A 22,664-nucleotide genomic window follows, 5' to 3' on the forward strand; every position below is an offset into this window, starting at 1 on the left:
AGTGAGATCAGCAGGAAATTGTTTGCTTCTTTGGGGTCACTTCGTAGAGTTCGTAAATTTTTGCCGCTTGCCACCAAAATTGCGCTTGCACAATCTCTTCTTCTTCCCATATTAGATTACGCCGATATCTGTTACCTGGATATTACGGAGGACCAGCTAAACAAACTTGAACGACTACAAAATGTTTGTATTCATATATGGCCTGCGCAAATTTGACCATGTCGCGGAATTTAGAGCCAAGATCAAGTGGTTGCCAATTCGTCTTCGTCGCAACTCGCACATTCTCACCCTTCTTTATAATATTCTCTTCAACCCCACTACCCTCCCTTACCTGAAAAAACGTTTTAATTATCACACTTCTACGCGGTGTGCGGAGAAGCATCTCCTTGCTCCTCCTCCTTCTTCTTCTAAATTTTATGTTAACTCCTTCACTTTTCGGGCTGTTCGATTGTGGAATGCTTTGCCGTTGGATATAAAATGCGCCAATTTAAAAATTAAAATTTTTATTTTACCCGTATTTAAAAATCTTTTAAAATCTCACTACCTCCTACTGCCTTAGCTTGCCTTTATTTATATATGTATGTATGTATAGATTTATATTTATAAAAAAAATATTAAATAAAAAAAATTACATAAAATTTTAACAAATAATTTTTCTCTTGCTATTATGTATGTATGTATTTTATATATTTATTGTATCTCTCTTTTATATTCATGCTTAATTATGTGTAGGGTTTGCAATATCCGTCAATTTTCAGATCCGGATATTTCGGATATTAATATTTTACGGATCCGGATATCCGGATATTTCGGATAATACGGATATGTATAAAAAAGTAGCGTTCTACAAGTCAAGTCAAGTGAAATCGGTGTAGATGACAAAAATTAAACATTTATTCGTAATTAACAATTAAATAATAACAATCAGTATTCATAGAAAAAAATATTTTAGAATGCTATTATGTAGCATATCAAGCACGTGTTATTTATTTTAACAGAAGATGGGGAACCGACACGATAACACAAAAAAGTCAATGATAACAACACGACACGCACAAGCACTAATTACGTTCCAGGTAGACGACCCACAGGCGTTCTACTACCTAGTCAAATCATTTTCTTTTTTAAAACCGTCAAGATTTGCTAACATTAAATTTATATGAAAAATTACATCGTGACGTCACGGTCAACTAACCTACTTTTTATACTTCAATCCAATTGATTAAATAGAAATTGTGTTTAAAAATAACTGCTATCTATGTTTTTCTAATAATTATCTGGTGCTTTATTTTATGCATGGTGTGAAATAATTTATTTTATATACAGTGTAATACCCAATTACTTTAAAACATACTAATATTTACCCTTATTCCAGTCAGATGGTATCCAGGTAGCTAGTTTTAAGTGTTACTAGTACTACTGTTACGTTTAAGCGATATTTGTATTTATTAGGGAATGCAAAACCGGACAAAATTCAAAACCGGTTATTAACCGAAAAACATGACACAAAACCGGTTAACAGTTTAAAACCGGTCTTACGAAAAACATTGTAAAACATTATTTCTGAATATTTTTTCAGCGCTGTAGGGTTCTAACTTCCTCTACAGCCTCTACACTATCGGCGATGATATTGATGAGGAATTAACCCTTAAATGCATAGTGATGTATGTATGTACACAACAAAAAACATATAATTTTATGCATAATTAGGTAAACTCTATTTGGTCCTGTATAATTATTTTGATCGTAAATTAATACACTTTCCTTCGTTTTATTGAAATTTGCGCAGTATTTAAGTTTAAAAAAATTACATTTCTTTTAACACGAAATGGCGGAAAATTGGGAAAGTTTAATGATTTTTAATATGTAATTTAGGCGGTTTTTTCGGGGTTTGTAATTATTTATATTTAAAATCTTTATTATAGGTATATTACAAATAGTATAAATTTCTAATGGTAGTAAGATTTTTTATATCTTTTACCAATAATTGTATAAATTTACATAAATTATTATTTACCCTATGTAAATTCTAATACTGGTTAAGCAGTGAAAATCGATGTTTTAATTTATATTTTTATTTTTCCTATAATCAGTAAACAATTATGTAAGACATATATTAATTTCAGGCAAAAAGAAAAAATCATGCATTTAAGGGTTAAGTATTCAATTTCGATATGTGCACATAATGATAAGATCCAAAAATTAAAAAAAAATTGGTGGTAGGTAAATTGGGTAGTTGACTAGGTAACAGTTTTGTAGTTTTTTTTTTTAAGTTGGTCTAGTTATTTATTTCCCTCACTACTTGCACTGTCGTATCACAATCACAAACCAACGATACTGCTGCACATGCGTGACTCACCGTGAGTCTTAAGGGGCCCACTGACTATCAGTCCGCCGGACGATATCGGCCTGTCAGTTGTTCGGAACTGTCAAATGTTTGTTCTAACTGACCGGCCTATATCGTCCGGCGGACTGATAGTCAGTGGGCCCCTTTACATCACATTTACAAGAAAAGTACGCCAATGGCCATTTATTTGAGAGATATCTGGTCTGGCTAGTCTGATCTTAATATCTTAATAATTATATTGTAGAACAAATGCTTATATCTTCTGTTAAAGATAGTATCCCAGTCTTTTTTAAATATGTTTAGGGGACTGAAAATGAACAACTTCTAGTACTTTGGATAAACATAAATACTATGAATTTGACGCCATATATCACCAGGTCCAGCGCGGATAAATTAAATAACGGTAGGCTACAAAATTGTTCTGCGTTAAATTTTTGGAATGTTTCACTTAACATCAATACACCGTACTGACTTACAGTAGTTACAGTCTGCACGAGGCGATTGGCATACTTAGGTACCTCTATGTTATCATTATCTCGCTATGAACTTAAGTTAATTTGTTATAAATGTGTAACTAATCTAAATCCCATCGATAAATTACGTTTTCGCTCATTATTCTGTTTTTGAGTGAAAATGAATGCTGTTTAGAGTTTTGAATTATTCACGGTTAGTTTCACTAGACTTATATTGACCGGGATATAGACCGTGATTACCTTTTGTATTATTTATGAGCTCCCGATATTTCGAATGCATCATGTTCACGGATGACTGAAGATAGCGGGTGGGTGTCAAACTTGTGTAGACCGCTCTCGGTCTACCCTCATTCTTGCGCGTCGGCTGCGTTCACTTTCAACGTTACCATCGGTCGCATTCACACTTGTTGGTCTGGTCGCGTTCACACTCGTTGGTCTGTCCAAGCATACTACACTCACAGTGTCACTAGGCGTGTTTGATTCGGATATCACTGGTTTTTTACAAAAACAAATCACAGGATTCCACATATTTGACAGTTTAAACCCATCTTCACGATTGTAATTTTTGTATTTGTGAATTTCAACGGCTTCTCTTACCAATCTTGGTATATAGTGGCGTTCTGTTGAAATGACCTTGGAACTATGCAACTTGATCCAGTGATTTGTACCCGACTCAAGGAGATGCTGAGCAATAGCTGACATGCGAACGTCATTGTTCTTGTATACCAAGATTGGTAAGAGAAGCCGTTGAAATTCACAAATACAAATGCGTCAAAATATCGGGAGCTCATAAATAATACAAAAGGTAATCAGTAATCACGGTCTATAATAATTATACCGGTCAATATAAGTCTAGTAAATGCTGTTTGTTTCTTCACGGAATTCCCGGATATTACGTTTACTTTACAAGTATTCTAACTACTGTCAGGATTTGTCATGGAGATAAGACACATAAATAAGACACATAAAAAATAATGAGGATAGCATTAACAATTTCATATTAACCGGTTGTTGGCTTCAAAAACCGGTTTTTAACCGAGCATAAAATGTCTCGGTAATGGAAAAAAAAACAAAAAAGTGACGGGGTGGCGCATCCATGCACAGTGGCTAAGGTCGGATTCGAACCGGCGCTATTCTTTAGCTAACCGGGCTAACGTCGCTCATTCATGATGATGATGAACCTCTAGGCCACCTCGTCACTGTGTAACAGGTTCAAATTTCGAGGCTATATGTGAGCAGCAGCAGAACCATAGTGGGACTAGGCGTTGTGTGAAATTTGCGGCGAGTCCGACTCGATGTAGATAATCAAGATAAAAATGAGAGCCCTACATAAACCTTCAAGAGCGGATATCTCAAAAACTATACAAGATATCGAAACTGAATGACATATCAACACACAGCCCAAACTGCTGGTTCTAGAGATTCCAAATTTGGCATGTAGGTTTCCTATAAGGTCTAGGGGGGCACTAAGAAAGGACTTTTCAAAATTCACCCCCCAAGAGAAAGAAAATAGGAAAAAATGTTTATGCGGCAGTAACAACTGCTTGAGCCTAATGCCTTCTGACAAATATTAACATGTTTTGTGTGTTAAAAATGATGCTGCTGTAACTATTGAAAAACAGGTTCGATGTTTTTAATAATTCTTTGAAAATAAGCCCCTTATTTTATTGTATACGAAGATGAAGTAAAGCTTTTTGCACTTATATCGGGAATCCAACTATCTAATCTTAATATACATATATAAAAGAAGAAACTTACTGACTGCCCACACACACACACACACAGCCCAAACCGCTGGTTTTAGAGATTCCAAATTTGGAACGTAGGTTTCTTATAAGGTCTAGGGGTGCACTAAGAAAGGATTTTTCAAAATTCACCCCCCAAGGGGGTGAAATGGGGGTCCAAAGTTTGTATGGGGAAACAAGATAGTTAGAGTTTTTTATTCGAAACTTTACAGGAGTATTCCTAACGATAAATGAATAAACACATGTTTCAGGTTTTTTGAAAATTCAACCCCTAAAAGGGGGAAATGTGGCAACAAAGTCTGAAATTCAACATGGCTATTATTTCTATGGTTTATCGGGTCGCTGATTACGAAAACAATAACGATTTTAAAATCCAACGTGGGACGTGAAAAACCATCTCCCCTGTTGGGGTGCAAAGGGGTTGTCTAACTACTACTATGAGTGTCGTTTTTATGGTTTTTTGGGACGTTAAGTACGAAAATGGCATCGATTTTGAAATTTAATAATGTGGTCATGAAAATTCTTGAAAGTACTCGTATTTGTGCCAAATTGCAATTCAAACGGTCCAGTAGATTCGGAGCAAATCGGTTGTAACAGATGGACTGACAGACAGCCACACGTGATCCTATAAGGGTTCTATTTTTGCTTTTGAGGTATGGAATAGACCCGCGTTATCCTAATAGATTTTTAAATTTGTATCTTCTAGGCGAGTGCGGGCGGCGCGCAGGACGGACGGGGCGGGAGGAGCAAGTAATCGGAGAGCTTCCTGTATCCGTAATGAGTACATTCAAGGTGCTGAAAGAAGGTAAAATTCTGAGTAAAATGCAATAAAACGTAAGTACCTACATATATATATATATGTATATTCTACCTACGAACCATAAACCATAAAAACCATCTTTTGTAAGTCGTCATAAAACCATATTTTCGTAGATCTCCTTCCCCTGCCTCCCCCGCACCCTATACATTAGACAAAACGACATGTCATAGATTCTTAAATCATGCGGGCGAAGCCGCGGGCAAAAGCTATCTCAAATTAAAAATGGTTAAGTTATACACATTTCAGGTTATCACTGTACTCGTATATTTCCGTTCCGTTATTAGCTAGTCGACGACACTTAACGTGAAATTAACGTAGGTAGAAGATATAATATAAGATTACAAAAGTACCTCTTCTAAATGACACATCACACCTTGTTACAATAAAATTATGTATTGTTCAATTCTAAACCCAGAAAATATTAAAAACATTTATATCAATAGTCTTGTACAATGACCTAGTAAAGTAGTAAATAACGGTGAGCAAAATAAATAGTTGAGGCTGTAGTAGTCTGAGAATACAACGTGAGTGTGCCAGGATCTTATGTCGTCGGACAGATAGCGCGCGGGCGCGCGCGGCGGACGGAGGCGGGTCGCGCCCCGGAAGGCGTACTGCACCCTTATCGCGCCAGACACACTTCGCGTTATCACGGATTTATGCGTTCGCGCCACCACTGAGTGCCAATCGTCTTGTTATTGCTAATTGTATGATATCTTAACAACAACTATGCCATTTAAAAAGAGCTCCAAAAAGCCTGAAATATTGCAACAGCTTTCAGTAATAAATATATAATATAAAAATGTTTATTTTAAATTTTTAAATAATTTAGTTAAATAGTTTAGTTTAAATAATTTCATGGCCATAATTAGCATTAAAATATCCCTCGCAATAGTATAAATAATATTGTAATAGCATGAGTAGGTACGGAGCAACTAAAACTTTCGTGGCAACCCTCGTATGTAATTCTAAAAACCAAACTCTAAACAAGTCTAAACCGAGTCTGATCCGTGGTTACTACACGTGAACAAGCCTACCTCTACGGTTATAGTATAGTTTAGCGGCTAACATTGGCTCGATAGAACTTCAAATCAGTCACAACAAACAATACAAGTCCGTTTTGTTGATCTTAAAATAAAATATGAAAAATATCTCATCTTAAAACTTTCCAGATTTGTAAACAGTGGGTCCATAGATACACAGTCATGGTCTGGGCCTATTTGGAACTAGGACAATCATTAAGCTTTGACTTGGAACCATGTCTCAGACAAAAGAAGAGTGCGAAGAGTCTCGACCAACACCTTGCTACGTGGCTGGATCAAGGTCCAGATGCAGAAGGCGGTAGTTTTGGACACGGCGCGGATACACTGTCGGTTCCTCTCACTGCGGCCCTGACCATCGGCAGCTTGGGCCTCGCGACACCCTAGGTTAGGTTTTCTTAAATATGTATGTTTATATGTACTTTGTATTATTTTTGTGTCTTTTTGTATTTTACTTTTATATCCATACTAGCTGTTGCCCGCGACTTCGTACGCGTGGATTTGTATGTTGGTGGTTATATATTCTACATGAGCATAGAACATTATGCAGCAAAAGATATTAGTAGGGACGGTTAATCATTTGTTAATAATTATAAAACGCATGAAATTTGTCTTTCACAAACTACTAAGTTTCAGGCCCCTAACTGAAAAAAATTGTTCTCGATATAATCCCTCTCAACCCTCTTAAAGATTTTCAAGTCCACTATTAAAAAAAATCCCTTAACGTTGAAATAACTTTTTTTATTTTATTTTGTATAGAGTGCCTTTCTAAGAAGTTTCAAAGCATTTGTAATGGATTCAAACTTTCAACCCCTTTTTAACCCTTTTAGGAGATGAATATTTAAAAACGCTTAAATTACTTTTCTTGTATTCTAACTATATGCCAGAAGATTCAAGTCCAGCACACAAAAAAATGTTTGATCTCCATACAAACTTTCATCCCCTTTTTAACCCCTTTAGGGGATGAATTTTCAAATACGTTGAAATTAGTTTTCTTGTGTTTCAAATATCTTTTTAAGATTTTTCAAATTCATAGCTTAAAATAAAACTTGAACCCTATACAAATTTTCATCCACTTAAGAGGTTCATTTTCTCCAAATCGCTTCTTATCTCTTGTACACATTATAAATATAAAGTGGTTGTTCAACTTTCTACCTGTTGTAGTTTCGGCTCTGCGTTGATGAGTCAGTCAGTCATGAGTCAGGAGACGTGCATTTCACTATTATAAATACCTAACCTAACCTAAGAAGACAAATAAATAAAGGAAATAATAATAATAAAATGCTTTTCTCAAACATGCTATGTAATATTAATATTACGTTCTTTATATTTGGTAGACATGTGTAAGTTATGCTCGTAATATCACAAATGAGATATCTCTCGAACGCGTAATATGCCATTACGTATCACACGGAAAAACCAACCATTACTTCATGTATCACTCATCACGCGAGCCGAACGCCCCGCGCCGAAGCGCGCGTAATGGTTTCAATTCCAGATAAATTCAATAGATTGACGCGCCGATATGAATGGTCAGTTCAACTCTATAAACAGTGCGCGTAATGTATAATGCCAATTGCAATAGTGTCATCACAGTTGGTTGTTTGCCAAGCCATGTTTTGTTATCTCGCTCGCACTCGCACTCAGTGATCGCGCGCTCTCGCTCTGCGATTCTTTCGGCTATCTTCGGAAGACTTCGGGTCGGGCCGCTCGGCCGATTGCGTTTAAGTTGTCGCAAATTTCACTAATATTCTTACGAATATGATTTTCTGCATCTGCAATAAATTTAAAACTCTAATGCGTCCGCGTAGAGCTTATAATGTTTTCTTATAGTACGAGAAGGATGCGGCTAAATCAAGTAATTTGTTTGAGATTTTGAATGTGACGAAAACAAAACCGTTTTTTAATATTGTTATGAAATGTTTGGTTGACTTTCGTGGTTCGCGGCAAACTAAGTACGAGTTACTTGTTTATCCTTTAATTTAATTGTGAATTAGTGCGTACCGTACCGAGACCGACTTAAGAAATTAGATTTGTGTATATATAGACTGTTTGAACTAAATTATAAATATACTTAAATGAAATTGTAAATAATAGTAAAATAATTATAGAAGTTTGCCAGTCCTAACTAAGCCTGGAGTTCCATTTTATTTTGGTAAAGTATGAAGGGAAATCAATTTCAATGCAGGTATGGTATATGTACCTGCAAAACTTACATACATAATTAATTACATACCTGTATCAGTGTCATATCAATTTTATGCAAATAATAATAAATTATGCATATTTTATGATTTATAAGAATTAACAAAAAATCTTTCACATAGCGGTGACAAAACGCAACGCGTAATAAATTAAATAAATCGATCGGCGATACGGATTACGGATAGGTACGAGACGCGCTAGTCACTAGAGTGCTGTAATGCGCTGCGTAATGTAGGAGATGCTGTAATTTGACCATCACGCGCGCGCCGGAGCGCTGTTTCACGTTCGGGTCATGTTTCGAGTGATGAGTGATGTGATATCTCAGTGTACTATTACGTTTTCGAAAAAGTGATGTGATATAGCATTACTTTTTGGAGCACTGTTTCGCGCATGTCTAATATTTGGCTGGGAAGTATCACGACTCCGGCGCGGCTAGACGAGGGGCCTGTAATGAAATTTCATACAAAGTTGCAGGCCTAGGCCGGGAAGTGGCTCTTTTTTAATTTCCATTTCACATATATTTGAGACACAGCATCATGGCATTCAGCCAAAAAAAAAATTATAACCAATATTTGCTTATGGTTCGGAATGAGATTCTGCCAATACCCCTAAAAAAAAACAATAAACGATTATTAATATATTTTGCAGTTTTATTTGTATCGAATTTACAAAAAATATATAAATAAAACATTATTAAGGCGCGGTGTATAGTAAAATGCGCTATTTTGAAGCAATATTTACAGACTTTTACAAGGATTTCTAGCATTATTTTCTAGTATGTATAACTTCAGACTCTGAACTAGTTATTTGCTTGTCAGAAACACGATGGCTCATGATTTCCTCGATAGAATTCTCTTTTGAAAATATGCTTAAAATTGACTTTGTTCCCTTATTTTAGAAGTACTACGAGGAAAATTAATATGAGACTTACTTCATTCGATAGCTTTTAAGTAAATCTAAGTTTTTGCTTGACCTCTCATTTATACGTAAATTTTTTCATTCATAATTACAATATAATACTAAACATCACCCTGCGCAGCAACCACGCGGCAACACCGTGCGTCGATTCCTCACGCCAGTACGCCCGTGACCACTGTCAGCGTCGGACCTGTACTAGTTTAGCGGACGTTGGTGGTTGGCGGCAAAATGGGTAATCACAGCATTAAAAAAAACTAAACACAAAAGGGCACGGCTACGTGAACTGAGAGAGCATATTTCGGTCACATTTACGAAGCAAAAACTAAAATTTCAACGAAATAATTCTTAAATACGCTGACATTTCAGACATTCGTCTGTCATATTATAATTTTTAGACAAGTTGGGCATCGAATGTACTGAGGGCCTACCATAGAGTATATTGAATAGTGGGCCTACCGCGAACTACGTTCGACGTGTTGCCTGCCTGTCACACTTACGTACGAATTTACGAGTGCGACAGAGGCAACACGTCAAACGTGGTTCGCAGTAGGCCCTCTAAAATGATAATGATATTAGTTGCTTTTATTACGATTTGAATAAAGTTTTGTTCTAGTTTAGAATTCAGAAAGATTGTCATCTTGAAGACAATGGGACATTTTGTAATTATACTCAAACGGGAACAGAATCGAATAATGGCGATAGGTAAAGTATAATTACGAAGTATCGAAACAATGTACAGTCAGCTGCAGAGAAAAGGTACCACCCCTGCATACAAATTTCTATGCAGGGGTGGTACCTCGTCTCTGCAGCTGACCGTACAAGTTAAGTACTTTAATTTAGAAACAGAGGGCCTACCGCGAACCACTTTCGACGTGTTGCCTCCCTTTCACACTGACGTACGTATTCATGAGTGCGACAGAGAGGCAACAAGTTAAACGTAGTTCGTTCGCGGTAGGCCCTCAGATTTTATGATTCACGTGAATAAGTTGGGTATTTATTTTTCCAGTGTTATTCAGAAATCCGGAAATTATTTTCACAATTCCGGATAATATTTTTCTGTTTCCGGATTTTTCATAACAATATCATTGTTGGTGTTTTCAAGTAGGTGTAGCTAGTAGGTTTGTAAAATTTATGGAAATAATAGGGTAGTTGACAATTTTTTTTAATGGTATTAGTCGATCAGGTTTGTACTGAGGATCAAATGTCCCTAAAGGGACCCTTTGTCTTAAAGCAATACAAAACTCACAAGTCACAAATGATGGTCAAAGTCTGGCATTTTTACAACGCTCTAACACATCGTGACGTCACTGTGTCACTTTGCTTAGAAGCCGTTTCGATGAATGGAAAACAAGGAAATTGCGATTTTGTCGGTGAAATGTTGCGTTTATGTATATTGTTGCTATACAATATATTTTTTAAATAAAATGTAAGTAATCGAATGGTACCGTTATTTTTTTCCTGTGTGAAATTAAAAAAAAAGTTTTGTATTTTTTTTTATTCCCGTATATTTTTTAATTTTCCAATTTATTGTGATAAATTGCTCATTTTCTATCTATTCAACTAGATTTAGTTGTAAAATTCAACATGTGTCAACTACCCTATTTATATTGGAACACCTTCAGCTTTAGCACATGCAGGAGATATACCGGATTAAAATATTATTGATGGATGAGTATCATTTAGGTGCAGCTTGTAGGTATCAACAATTGACCGATCACATATCAATATTTTTTTCATACTTAACGTCGTTTAACTAGAGGAAAACCGAAAAATAAAGTTTTTTTAGGTTGAGACTAGATCTACCTACCTAATTTAATTATTACAATTTTAGAGCATTACAAGGCGATAACCAAGATGAAACAAATATCCACTACTTACAATTATATTTGGATATTTGGAATTATATGTGGATATTTGTTTATTTCTGCTCTTTATTATTCACAAAATTGTGAAAGTTTAAATCAGTGTATTTCTGCTCTTTCGAATAGGCTGTTCTTTGCAGTGAGCAAAATTCGTTAGTGAACTGATTTGAAAACAGCTCGATTAGTATATTTTAGTTATTTCTATAGCATAATGACCAAGCCTTGGATTTTTATCATATGGTAAGACGAAAGAAATATTCGATATTAAAACTAAAATTTAGCTCATATTCATAACCATACTCACTCGTGTTCTTAAGCTCGGCGTGCCCTTCACTTGGCTCCATAAAATTAAAAACCGACCAAGTGCGAGTCGGACTCGCGTTCCAATACACAATTTTTAACAATATATTTTTTTATGTGAAACCTAAATTACTGTAAAAACCCATAGGCATCGGATCAAAACTAAGTAAATAAGTCCGACTGACGCGTGACTGCACATTTCTAATAGGTTTTCCTGTCATCTACACCTACAGGTAAAGAACTATTTTGTGTATTTTTTTTTATGTAGACCCAGTAGTTTCAGAGATAAAGGGGTGGAGGGGGGGGGGGAACTTCTTAACTGTTTATCCTAAAATTATAAAAAAAATTTAGATTCTCACAATAAGCTCTTTTTTTTGATATGTAACACGATATAGTTTGAAAACTTAATTTTTTAATTTTCTCATTTACCAAAAGTGGCCCCTATGTTTAAAATTCATTTGTTCACGTTACATGTGTCTTTGGGTCACAAATTTACATATGTGTACCACACTTTAACTTTGGTCTAGTAGTTTCAGAGAAAATAGATTGTGGCAGACGGACATTTTATAATAAAATTCCAAACCATAACTTTGATTAACTGTGATTAGAAATGATTGATTATTTGTTTTACTGCGGCATACTCTAGTATTGTATACATAGGTACAATTTATTTACCTACCATTTTAAATTTCATTAAATAGTCATGAAAATACGAATATGCCTATAATCAATTTAAAGTTCAATTAAATTTTTAACTTCAATTTTATTTATTACGTCAATGTATATAATGTATGTATCTTATTAAATATATTAAATTTCCGGAAAAAAATCCGTAACTAACAAATCAGAATATCCAGAATACGGATGGCGTCAGAATAAGGACGTAGCCGTGTTGCGCGGGAATCGTGCGGCGCGGCGCGCGGGGCGCCCGCCTGCCTATTCTACCACTACGTCTGCTTCACCCCCTCGAAAACCTAAAACTTGACTATAAGAGCGCCTTAACAAATTCCAATAATATTTAATTACAAATTTACCTACAAATACAGATTTAAAATATAGTTGGTCAAACCAGTTTGTCAGTAAATAAGAACAAAAAACTATACTCATCCTTTTCTTTTGGGTGCTAGTACCAGTGTAAGACAAAGATAGTATGATTATCTCTGTCTATGTTTGAAATGAGACAGTCCTTTGACAAACATATTTCATTTAAATATTAGCGGTAAAAATGTCTACTCAAACACGCGTTGGTGGTTTTTTAATCGTTTTGGAGGTAAAGTTGAACATTTTTCATTGTGTATCTGTAATTATATTTTATTGGATTTATTGTGCGTTGTTTATTGTGTTATTTAATATGAGTTCCGACGAAAATATTAAATGAATACCTGTTAATTATACTCCATGTTTAAGGCAACGATGTATGTGAAGCATAATATCAACATAAAAAACGATGTAATCTTAGTTATGTGGCTAAAACTACAGTCAGAGGATACAAGGCGAAAAATCAAAGATACATAAATATACCTTTGAACATTTGTGTAATAAATTGATTAACTACATGTGTAAAATATACGACACGTGTGATAAAGATAGGTACAAGTGGTAGTTATATTTTGTGCCTAGTTTACTTTTAGTTTCTTTAGAATTAAAACTTTGATTTCGTGGAGATTTCTTTATTTATTTCATTGCATGTTTGAGAAAAGCACTATACATACATCGGCGTGAAAAGGGGTTGTCGGCCTCATAACTATCCGGCCGAACGTAGTGAGGCCGTATATATGCATTCGGCCGGCAACCCCTTACTTCCCGGCCTCTGTAGTAATGTACTATTATTGCATACTACAAAAAATCTACTTACATAAGTAACAACAGCCGGACTTATCACTTAACAGAGATCTCTTCTAAACAACCTTCAGATAGTAAAATGGCGAACATAGTCAACTTAACAGGTAGTGCACAATTAAAATAAATTAATACAAATAAAATAAAATACATAATACACTACAAACAATTAAAAATAGTAAATTTCAATGCTAGTGCGGAAAGTATGTCATTACTCCACGAATAGAACCGTTTTTCCCCCGAAGGGTAAAAAACGGATATTTAGGTTCCTGCCTAGAGATGGGTAGGGGTGAGTAAATACTGAATATTTACTCGGTAGTTACTCAAAGCATACAGTAAATACTCGTATTTACTCATTTTGGTGAGTAAAAACGATTATTAACAAAATATAAATAAAATGGTGAGATTTAAGTACAAAATTGGTTTTTATTTAATTGTGTTAACGTGTATTAATGATATTTATGTTATAAGAAGCTTATTACGCTTAGTTTTTTGGGAAAATCAGTGAGAGGTAATTTGGAATTTAACGGATATAGACGTGATAAAGCATAGTTAATAATTTTGTTTTAAATAAGAAGGTACATAATTACTTTCAAAGTTACTAATTACTTACGTTCTAGATAAGTGCATGTTGCAAGCTGATTCACATATTATACAGTTTTTAACCAGTTGTTTATTAAAATAAAACTGCCACGAAAATACTTTACAATATTATAGCTCTTATCAGATAGCGCGGCGATTGTTGCATAGTATCATAGAGTAACTTATACTAGAGCGGTACTGTCATAGTAAATTTTGTAACCACAGTAAATTCACTGCCATCTATCGACACACTTTAAAACTAAAAATAAAGATTTGTAAAAAATACGATAAAATGTATTTAAATATGGATAAATGATTTTTTTTATTTGCATTAATTATTTTTATGATTTTGACCCATGTTCTTTCACTGATATGCGTTAAAATTGTTAAATAACAAACGAAACCGTCAACGCCATCTATACGACAGTAGGCCAAAGCTAGTAGCGCCCTCTGAGCGAGAATCAAATTTTCTTGATTTTCGAGGCACGTTTTTTTCTTAGACTGTATCCATCTATTACGGAGTTATATCTATCTTTGATAGTATGTATAGTTGTTCTTACGGCTAACTCTTTGTCTATTGTAAGTAAAACCGCACGTGCTACTACCTGCAAAAAAGGTTCGGTCAATTCTAATAGGGTATTTGACTACTAGTCAAATCAGTTTCTTTTTTCGAACTGTCAAAACGATTTTGCTACTATGGAATTTGTATGAAACACTAGCATGTGACGTCACAATCAAATTACCTACTCTTTATAGTTTTATACGAGCTTTAAAATAGAAATTGTGTCTAAAAATAACTGCTGTCTACGTTTCTCTATTAACCTTCTGGTGCTTTATTTCATGCATGGTGTAAAATAATTAATTTTAAATACAGTCAAATACCCTATTGGCTTATCAATATTCGGGAATCTAAAATATTAAACCGGAACTTTTCATTGGGCATATAATAATATAATTTTGCTGTGTATTAATATTTTAGCGCCAATAATTTATATTAGCCTCAAATATATAGCCGTTTTCTTTTTAAAATGTGGTCTCCTCCTCCTCCTTGCATCGGTTTCCTCATCACTGAGGGTCGTAGTCACTTCTACATAGTAACTTCTAGCTTCTCTTGGACAATTTGCCGCCAACTCATTCTGTCTGTTGTCGAGTGTTGGGCACCGTGGAGCGTTACATCAAGGGCTGAGCGAATTTGGCTTGTCCACCGCATTGGGCTCCTGCGTCTCGGCTTATCGCCTTCGATTTTACCAGTGATTACCAGCTTTTCCAGGTTATCACTGTCTTTCCTGGCAATGTGGCCAAAATTCATAAAAATACAACTCATATTGATTAATTTAAGGCTCCGTTTTTGTTGCCAATTTATTAATTTTAATACCCATTTTTATTTTTTTAAACTACCCAAATTCGATTAATTACTTGACCGGTTAAATACGTGCCAGTTACAATGGAAAACCATTAATTACGTCCCACGTTTAGGGGGAGGGAGGGGGTCTAGAAAATGTGACATGTTGTGACATGGGGGAGAGGAGTTACAAACTTTGTGACGTCACTTTAACTTCACTTGTAGTCGAAAATTGTTTTGATTGTATTCGCGATACAACTAAATAAGCTAGCTTTTGAAACGATATGTCTTATCGGTTTCGTGTCATAAAATTTCTAATATTCCTATTATTTAAATTATTTTTATTGAAATAACTATATTTAATTCAATGTGCTAATTTTGTTGAAAACAAAATTGTCAAATATGTGAAGTCACACGAGGGATTGCCAAATGTGAAATCACGAAATTCGTGTGATGTAATTTATGGATGACCCCCTAGGCCAACGCTCAAAAACCAGTGTAAGTGCGCTCTCCGATATACATATATTTTATATCGGATAACGCGCCTTTGTTACGCATCCCGTTGACACATTTTAGACAGGTTCTGTAGCGTTCGACTCGCCGAAACTCAGTAACCGTAGAGGGACCCCGCACAGCCTCGCAAGATATTTTGAATCTTATTGCATGTTCCATAGAAATTGTAATTCAATAACCGGTTAAATTGACCGAATCGTTTTTTATTGGGTGAATAGCACGTGCGGTTTTCCTTACAATAGACAATGAGTTAGCCGCAAGGGCCAGCTTGAAAATTAACGACTATACGTAGTATAGCCATGTAGTATACGCGGTCAAAGTTAGCGATTCTTTTTTTGCAGGTAGAAGCATGTGCAGTTTTACTTACAATAGACAAAGAGTTAACCGAAAGGGCCAGCCTGAAAACTAACGACTATAATTAAATCATATTTTAACCACACTAAACACATAGTTACGGTATAGGGCAAATATGGGTATTTTAGGTAAACATTCGGTGGGTTTTTACTAACTACCCATCTAGTTGCGGTCAACTGCTGCTTAGAAAGCGTCGTTCCACGCTGGGTTCCACTCTCCCATTAAAATAAGTGACTGGGGACTGGAAATACTGGAATAGAATCCACAGGTCCGCCTTTTAGAGAACGTCTAATAGACTTGTTGCTAGAACATAATCTTAGCATATTAAACAGCATCTTTAAGAAAAATAAAAATAATAAGTGGACTTGGGTCTCCCCGGAAGGAAAGTACAAAGACGAAATAGATTACATAATAAGCAGCCACCCAAAATTATTCACAGACACATCAGTTATATCCAGATTCAACTTCAACACCAATCATCGCATGGTTTGAGCATCACTATGGATCTCACCACCTAAAGTATGTAGAAAACACATTATCCACTCTAGCGTAAGTCACAACACTGAATTACATCTCTGCGACATCTGACTCACTAACTTCACTATACAAAGAGATATCACATGACGACATAGTAGATGTCAAAAACTGCTATGACAAACTACACCACCAGCTTAAATACCATAGGAAAGTGAACATCCTAAAACAAAAATACACTTTAAGTGACTCAACATTGCAGCTTATAAGCGAAAGAAAAGACCTCTTTAAAACAGGAATGAAGAAACAACATATTAAGCAAATAACAGACTTAAGTAAGAAAATCAGAGAAAGCATTAGAAAAGATAGAAAAATCAAGAGACTACAAACACTAGAAAAACACATTATATCAACAGGAGGAACTAAAAAAGCTCTTAAAGAACTGCGTGAGGCAAATGCTTGGGTACCAAATTTGAAGAAAAAACACACCAACATCACAAACCGGAAAGACATCAATAAGCTGGCTACAGAATTCTGCCAAGACTTATACTCAAACCAAGATATTCCAGTACAAAGAATGGGTGGTACTCTAACAATTAACTCAGAATCTGAACTAAAATCTGAACCGGAAATACTACCATGTGAGATAAGAAAAGCAATACTAAGCCAAGAATCGGACAAAGCCCCAGGTCCTGACAAAATCCCAAATGAGACATTGAAAGGAACCCTCGAAGAAATAGCTCCAATACTAACAAAAATATTTAACCAAGTTTTAATGACAGGTGTCATTTCAGAACAGGGACCGGACAACCCTTTCCGCGATAAAACCCTTTCAATGGGTGACACTTAAACACGGCTAACACATTGAAAGACTTTCCCTTTTGAACTGCAAGCCTATTCATACCCTTACCTTTGACTAACCCTTACCGAAAAGCTAACCAAAAATAAGGCTAGCTCTTAATAAGGGTTACCCTTATCTTTAAGCGCTTTTTATAAAGGTTTCCCTTTGCGTGAAAGAGACAGGATTAGTATATATCTAAGGTAGTGTATGAAAAGGAAAGAAAATACGTGCCTAGTCAAAAAACGCCGCCGTCGCCGCCGACGATCGCTCGGATTCGAAGTAATGTGTGCTTTATGAACAAGGTAGACGACTTAAATTAGCACGCTTATATGCTAAAAGGGAAGCCCTTTATAAGGCTAACCCTTATAAGCAATATGCAAGGTGTTGGTGAGCGGATGATAAGGGTTTTGTAAGGGTATTTGGGCTACCGATTACTCAAATGTAGTAGCTTTATATAAGGGTTTTTAAAACCAAAACAAAGGGTTTCGTCTGGCAATGGGTATGGTGAGTTAAGCCTTATGCAATACCCTTATAAAACCCCGATAAGGGATAGCGGGCCGGTCCCTGTTCCAGAACAATGGGAAACATCACACATAACTCTCATACATAAAAAAAGGTCCAAAGGAAGAGATTGGAAACTATAGGCCAATAAGCTTAATGTCTAACATATATAAAGTTTTCTCCAAGATCATACTCGACCGTGTCAGTACTATATTGGATGAAAACCAACCAATGGAACAAGCTGGCTTTAGAAAGAACTTTGCTACAGTGGACCATATACACACAGTTAAACAAATCATAGAAAAATACAATGAATACAACAAGCCTTTGTATATGGCCTTCATTGATATATATACTATACTAAGGCATTTGATAGTATTAGCCATGAAGTCATATGGGAAAGCTTGGGCATACAAGGAATACCTACAACTTACATAAATATTCTCAAGAACATATATGCCAAAAGCAAAGCCAAAATTAAACTGGAAACTTAAGGAGAACCATTCAAAATAGAACGAGGAGTCAGACAAGGGGACCCCCTGTCTCCCAAGCTATTCTCAGCCGTGCTTGAAAACATCTTCCGAAAGTTGAATTGGGAACAATATGGTCTTAACATTAATGGAAGAAAGCTAAACCAGCTCAGATTTGCGGATGACGTTGTCTTACTTGAGGAAAATGCAAACAACTTGAAGAAAATGATACAAGAACTAAATAATGAAAGTGAGAAAACTGGGCTATCCATGAACATAAACAAAACCAAACTATTGACAAACTCTGACATCCATGAAATTAAGGTATACGATCAACCACTCGAATATATAGAAGAATATGTATATTTAGGACAGATAATCTCCCATAAAGATATGACAACCAAGGAAATTAAAAGAGGGATAGCTAATAGTTGGAAGAAGTACTGGTCACTGAAAGAGGTGATGAAATGCACTGACCTCAGTAATAGCACCAAAAAGAAAGTTTTTAACACCTGCATTTTGCCCTGCCTCACCTATGGCTGCGAAACTTGGTCACTCTCAAAACATCATAGAGAAAAGCTCGAGCATTGTCAAAGAGCAATGGAGAGAAGCATGCTGGGAATCAAACAACAAGACAGACACAGAAATACAACTATAAGAGCAAAAACGGGCATAACAGATGTACTCTCAAAGATAGATCAACTGAAATGGAGGTGGACTGGGCATATGCTAAGGAACAGACATGAAAAATGGAGTAAGATAGTAACACATTGGTATCCTAGAGACGGTAAAAGGAATAGAGGAAAACAGTACAAGAGGTGGGAAGACGAACTCAAACTGACGGCTGGTCCAAACTGGAGAAGAGTAGCGAAAGAGAAAACTACCAAAGAAAGGAAGAAAAATCTGAGTTCAGGATAAAGGGCTTATATAGATAGATAGATGATATGTTGTCTTAAATGTTTACATTACATATAGAATTACGATTTTTTGTATTAAGTCAGGCCTTGCCAGTATGTTTAATTGCTCATATAGGCCTCTACCTATATGTACCTCTACAGTAATCGTTATTGGCTATTGCAAAGAGTGTCATGAAAAAACCATAAGCCCAATTCATAATTCTTGTCTAGTCAGAGCATTTTCTTAGGTTCTTCCATATGTAGAAAAATATGGTTTAGGTAAAAATTCAACACCATATATGGAAGTCACTCACGAAGTAGCCATGCACTTTTGCAGCTGTGTGTACAAGTGATATCATAATATATTTTTTAACCAAACTTTTTTACACTTTGTCCACCTATAAAGTATTGTTTTCCTCTGGAATAGAAACTGACAAATTCTTGTTGTGTTTGTTAATTGCACAATATATGGGGAAATGAATATCAATATAATATGTCAATACCAAATGTAAATTGTTATATTGTTTTGGGATCACTTCGATCTTGCAAATCAGCTAAATGCGTTTTTTATTTTTATGTCGTGTACCTGAATTTATATTTTTATTTTCCATTTGATATGTTTCTAAAATTCAAATTATTCATGGATTGGTACTCTGTAAGTACTATATTATAATTGTTTTTATTTTTATTATTTATTAATTTTGACATTGTATGATTTGTTATTTGAATAATTTGACATGACTAAGATATTGTGATAGACCTATATACCATTGCATATTGACTTCTCCTAAACATAAGAATACTTATAAATTGTAATTGAATTATTTTCTTTGTATCCGACGATCGCTATAGGACAAGTAATTGCTTAATTGTATTCTCTTACATTAACAACGAACATTGTATTGGGAAATAAATAAACTAAACTAAACTATGTAGTCAAATTTGAGAAAAGAAAACCTTGTGTATTATTTTAATGTTTCAAATCTGTTTGCATTGTCTTCTTTGTAATTGCATAATCAATATATTTGGATACTTTTAGTGTCATGGAAAGGAGATGATGGATAGTGAGATCCTAGCAGATAGTGCTCTATAAACTTAATGCAGTTTTAGTGTCATGGGAAGGAGATGATGGATAGTGAGATTTCCTAGCAGATGTGAACTCTATAAACTTGGCAGTTTTAGTGTCATGGAAAGGAGATGATGGATAGTGAGTTCCTAGCAGATAGTGAACTCTATAAACTTAATGCAGTTTTAGTGTCATGGGAAGATGATGTATAGTGAGTTCCTAGCAGATAGTGAACTCTATAAACTTAATGCAGTTTTAGTGTCATGAAAAGGAGATAATGGATAGTGAGTTCTTAGCAGATAGTGAACTCTATAAACTTAATGCAGTTTTAGTGTCATGGAAAGGAGATGATGGATAGTGAGTACCTAGCAGATAGTGAACTGAAACTTATTGCAGTTTTAATGTCATGGACAGGAGATGATGGATAGTGAGTTCCTAGCAGATGTGAACTCTATAAATTTAATGCAGTTTTTAATCTGTTGACAATTCGTGTTCAAATTTGAAGCATAGAGTACTTATAAGTATTGATCTTAAACAGAACAACTCATTTAATGCCCCGAGTTCTAGTAGCTGACAATAAACTAGCGTAGGCCTAAGCTTGGCGTAAAGGTAGTGAAGGGAAATAATCTCGATTTTGGTGATTCATGCCTTGATTAGTTACTTACATCGAGCCCTTTTTACTAACTCTGAAATACTGGTTTATACATAACATGAAACATAAATTAAAAGCTTTGTCGTTAACCGTGTGCACGTTTGACATAGAAACCAACAAATACATGCCGTCTCTAAACATGATATTCATTGTATGTAAGTCAAGACCAATTCATTCATAAACTGCGCGAACTGTCAAACCACCAATTGCAAACAAAGAAAATGCGTGTAATTAAATTACTGCGACAGTGTCATCTCCTAGGCCAGCAGTAATTATCGCATACCTATTTAAATGATTCCTTTGATATAATATTCATTCATGTAGGGCACTAGAAACAGTTTCCTGATACCACCTGTTCGCTATGATGACAACAACATCGGGAGAGTTCGATTTAAACACAGCATGAGGAGGAAAACATTTAAAATAACATTTTCCGTCTTTAATTATAACAAACATACGGTGAAATTTACTTACCGATCTTTATTTTTAATCGTTCTTCGACTCGCACTTTACGCATATCGTCCGCCATGTTAAATCCATTACTGTTTATCTCTTTCATCCGCTGTTATCTCTTTCGGAACGAGCCTGAGCCTGTCCCGCCACTTCCGGAGTGTCGTAATGTTCTGTTCAAGTCTTTCTTCGGACGTATTTACTGAGCACTTGAAATCCATTCGTACAAAAACACTAGGTTAGTCTCATTTATCCACATTTTCCAACAAGGTTTATCATCAGTATCATCACACACGCACAGATGGATGTTGCCGCTTGCATTGCGCATGTGCGCAACTAATGCATTATTTTATCAATGAATGCAGTTTAAAGTTTAACTAATAAATGTACATTGTTGAAGATAATTATTATGCGTAGAACGCGAATCTAATTGGGCTTTGCTTTAGTTAATCTGAACACTTCTTCATAGTACTTCAAAATAAAGTTTACTAAATTATTGAATGAACAAAAATTATGAATGGATAATTACGTCACGTCACTACAAAGCGCCTGCGCGGATGTGTACTAATACTAATCGAGTAATCGTTACAAAGCGTGGCCAAAGTTTCTTTATTGCCAGTAGCAAAAAAGTTTATTTACTATAGTTGGTCAAGCAAGTTTTGTCAGTAGAAAAGGGCGCGATTAATTTTCCTGGAACAGTCTTGTCTTCACAGTCTTGCCAGAGTATAATGAAAAGGGATATGACCATAGACAGATATGACACTGACGTTGCACTGACGTGATCATGAATCTAGTATAACGTATGGATGGTATAGAAAGGATGCCAATCTCTTATGGCAGAATTGTTGCAAAAGTGACCGCTTTCAGCTTTAAATAATAGTTCCTAATCTCTCCGGTGGCGCTAGTTAGGCTCTGGGACATGAACCATATAAGGCAACAAATAACCCGACCAAATTACGTTGGTTGTTTTTGGTAGT

General features: G+C 35.4%; 1 protein-coding gene and 1 long non-coding RNA gene across 2 annotated transcripts in view; one reads left to right on the forward strand and one right to left on the reverse strand.

Moving 5' to 3' along the window:
- Nucleotides 1-22,241, reverse strand: part of LOC134754810 (GTPase-activating protein) — a 172,187-nt gene extending 149,946 nt beyond the window's left edge. Inside the window, exon 1 of the mRNA XM_063691188.1 lies at nt 21,712-22,241. Within this exon, the coding sequence (XP_063547258.1) occupies nt 21,712-21,796 (85 nt within the window). The 5' untranslated portion in view covers nt 21,797-22,241. The remainder of the gene's footprint in view (nt 1-21,711) is intronic.
- LOC134754980 (uncharacterized) overlaps nt 1-22,664 on the forward strand; it is a 543,731-nt gene that overhangs the window by 89,993 nt on the left and 431,074 nt on the right. The window lies entirely within an intron of this gene.

The sequence above is a fragment of the Cydia strobilella genome, chromosome Z (genome assembly GCF_947568885.1).
Source record: "Cydia strobilella chromosome Z, ilCydStro3.1, whole genome shotgun sequence".
In the NCBI taxonomy this organism is placed as follows: domain Eukaryota; kingdom Metazoa; phylum Arthropoda; class Insecta; order Lepidoptera; family Tortricidae; genus Cydia; species Cydia strobilella.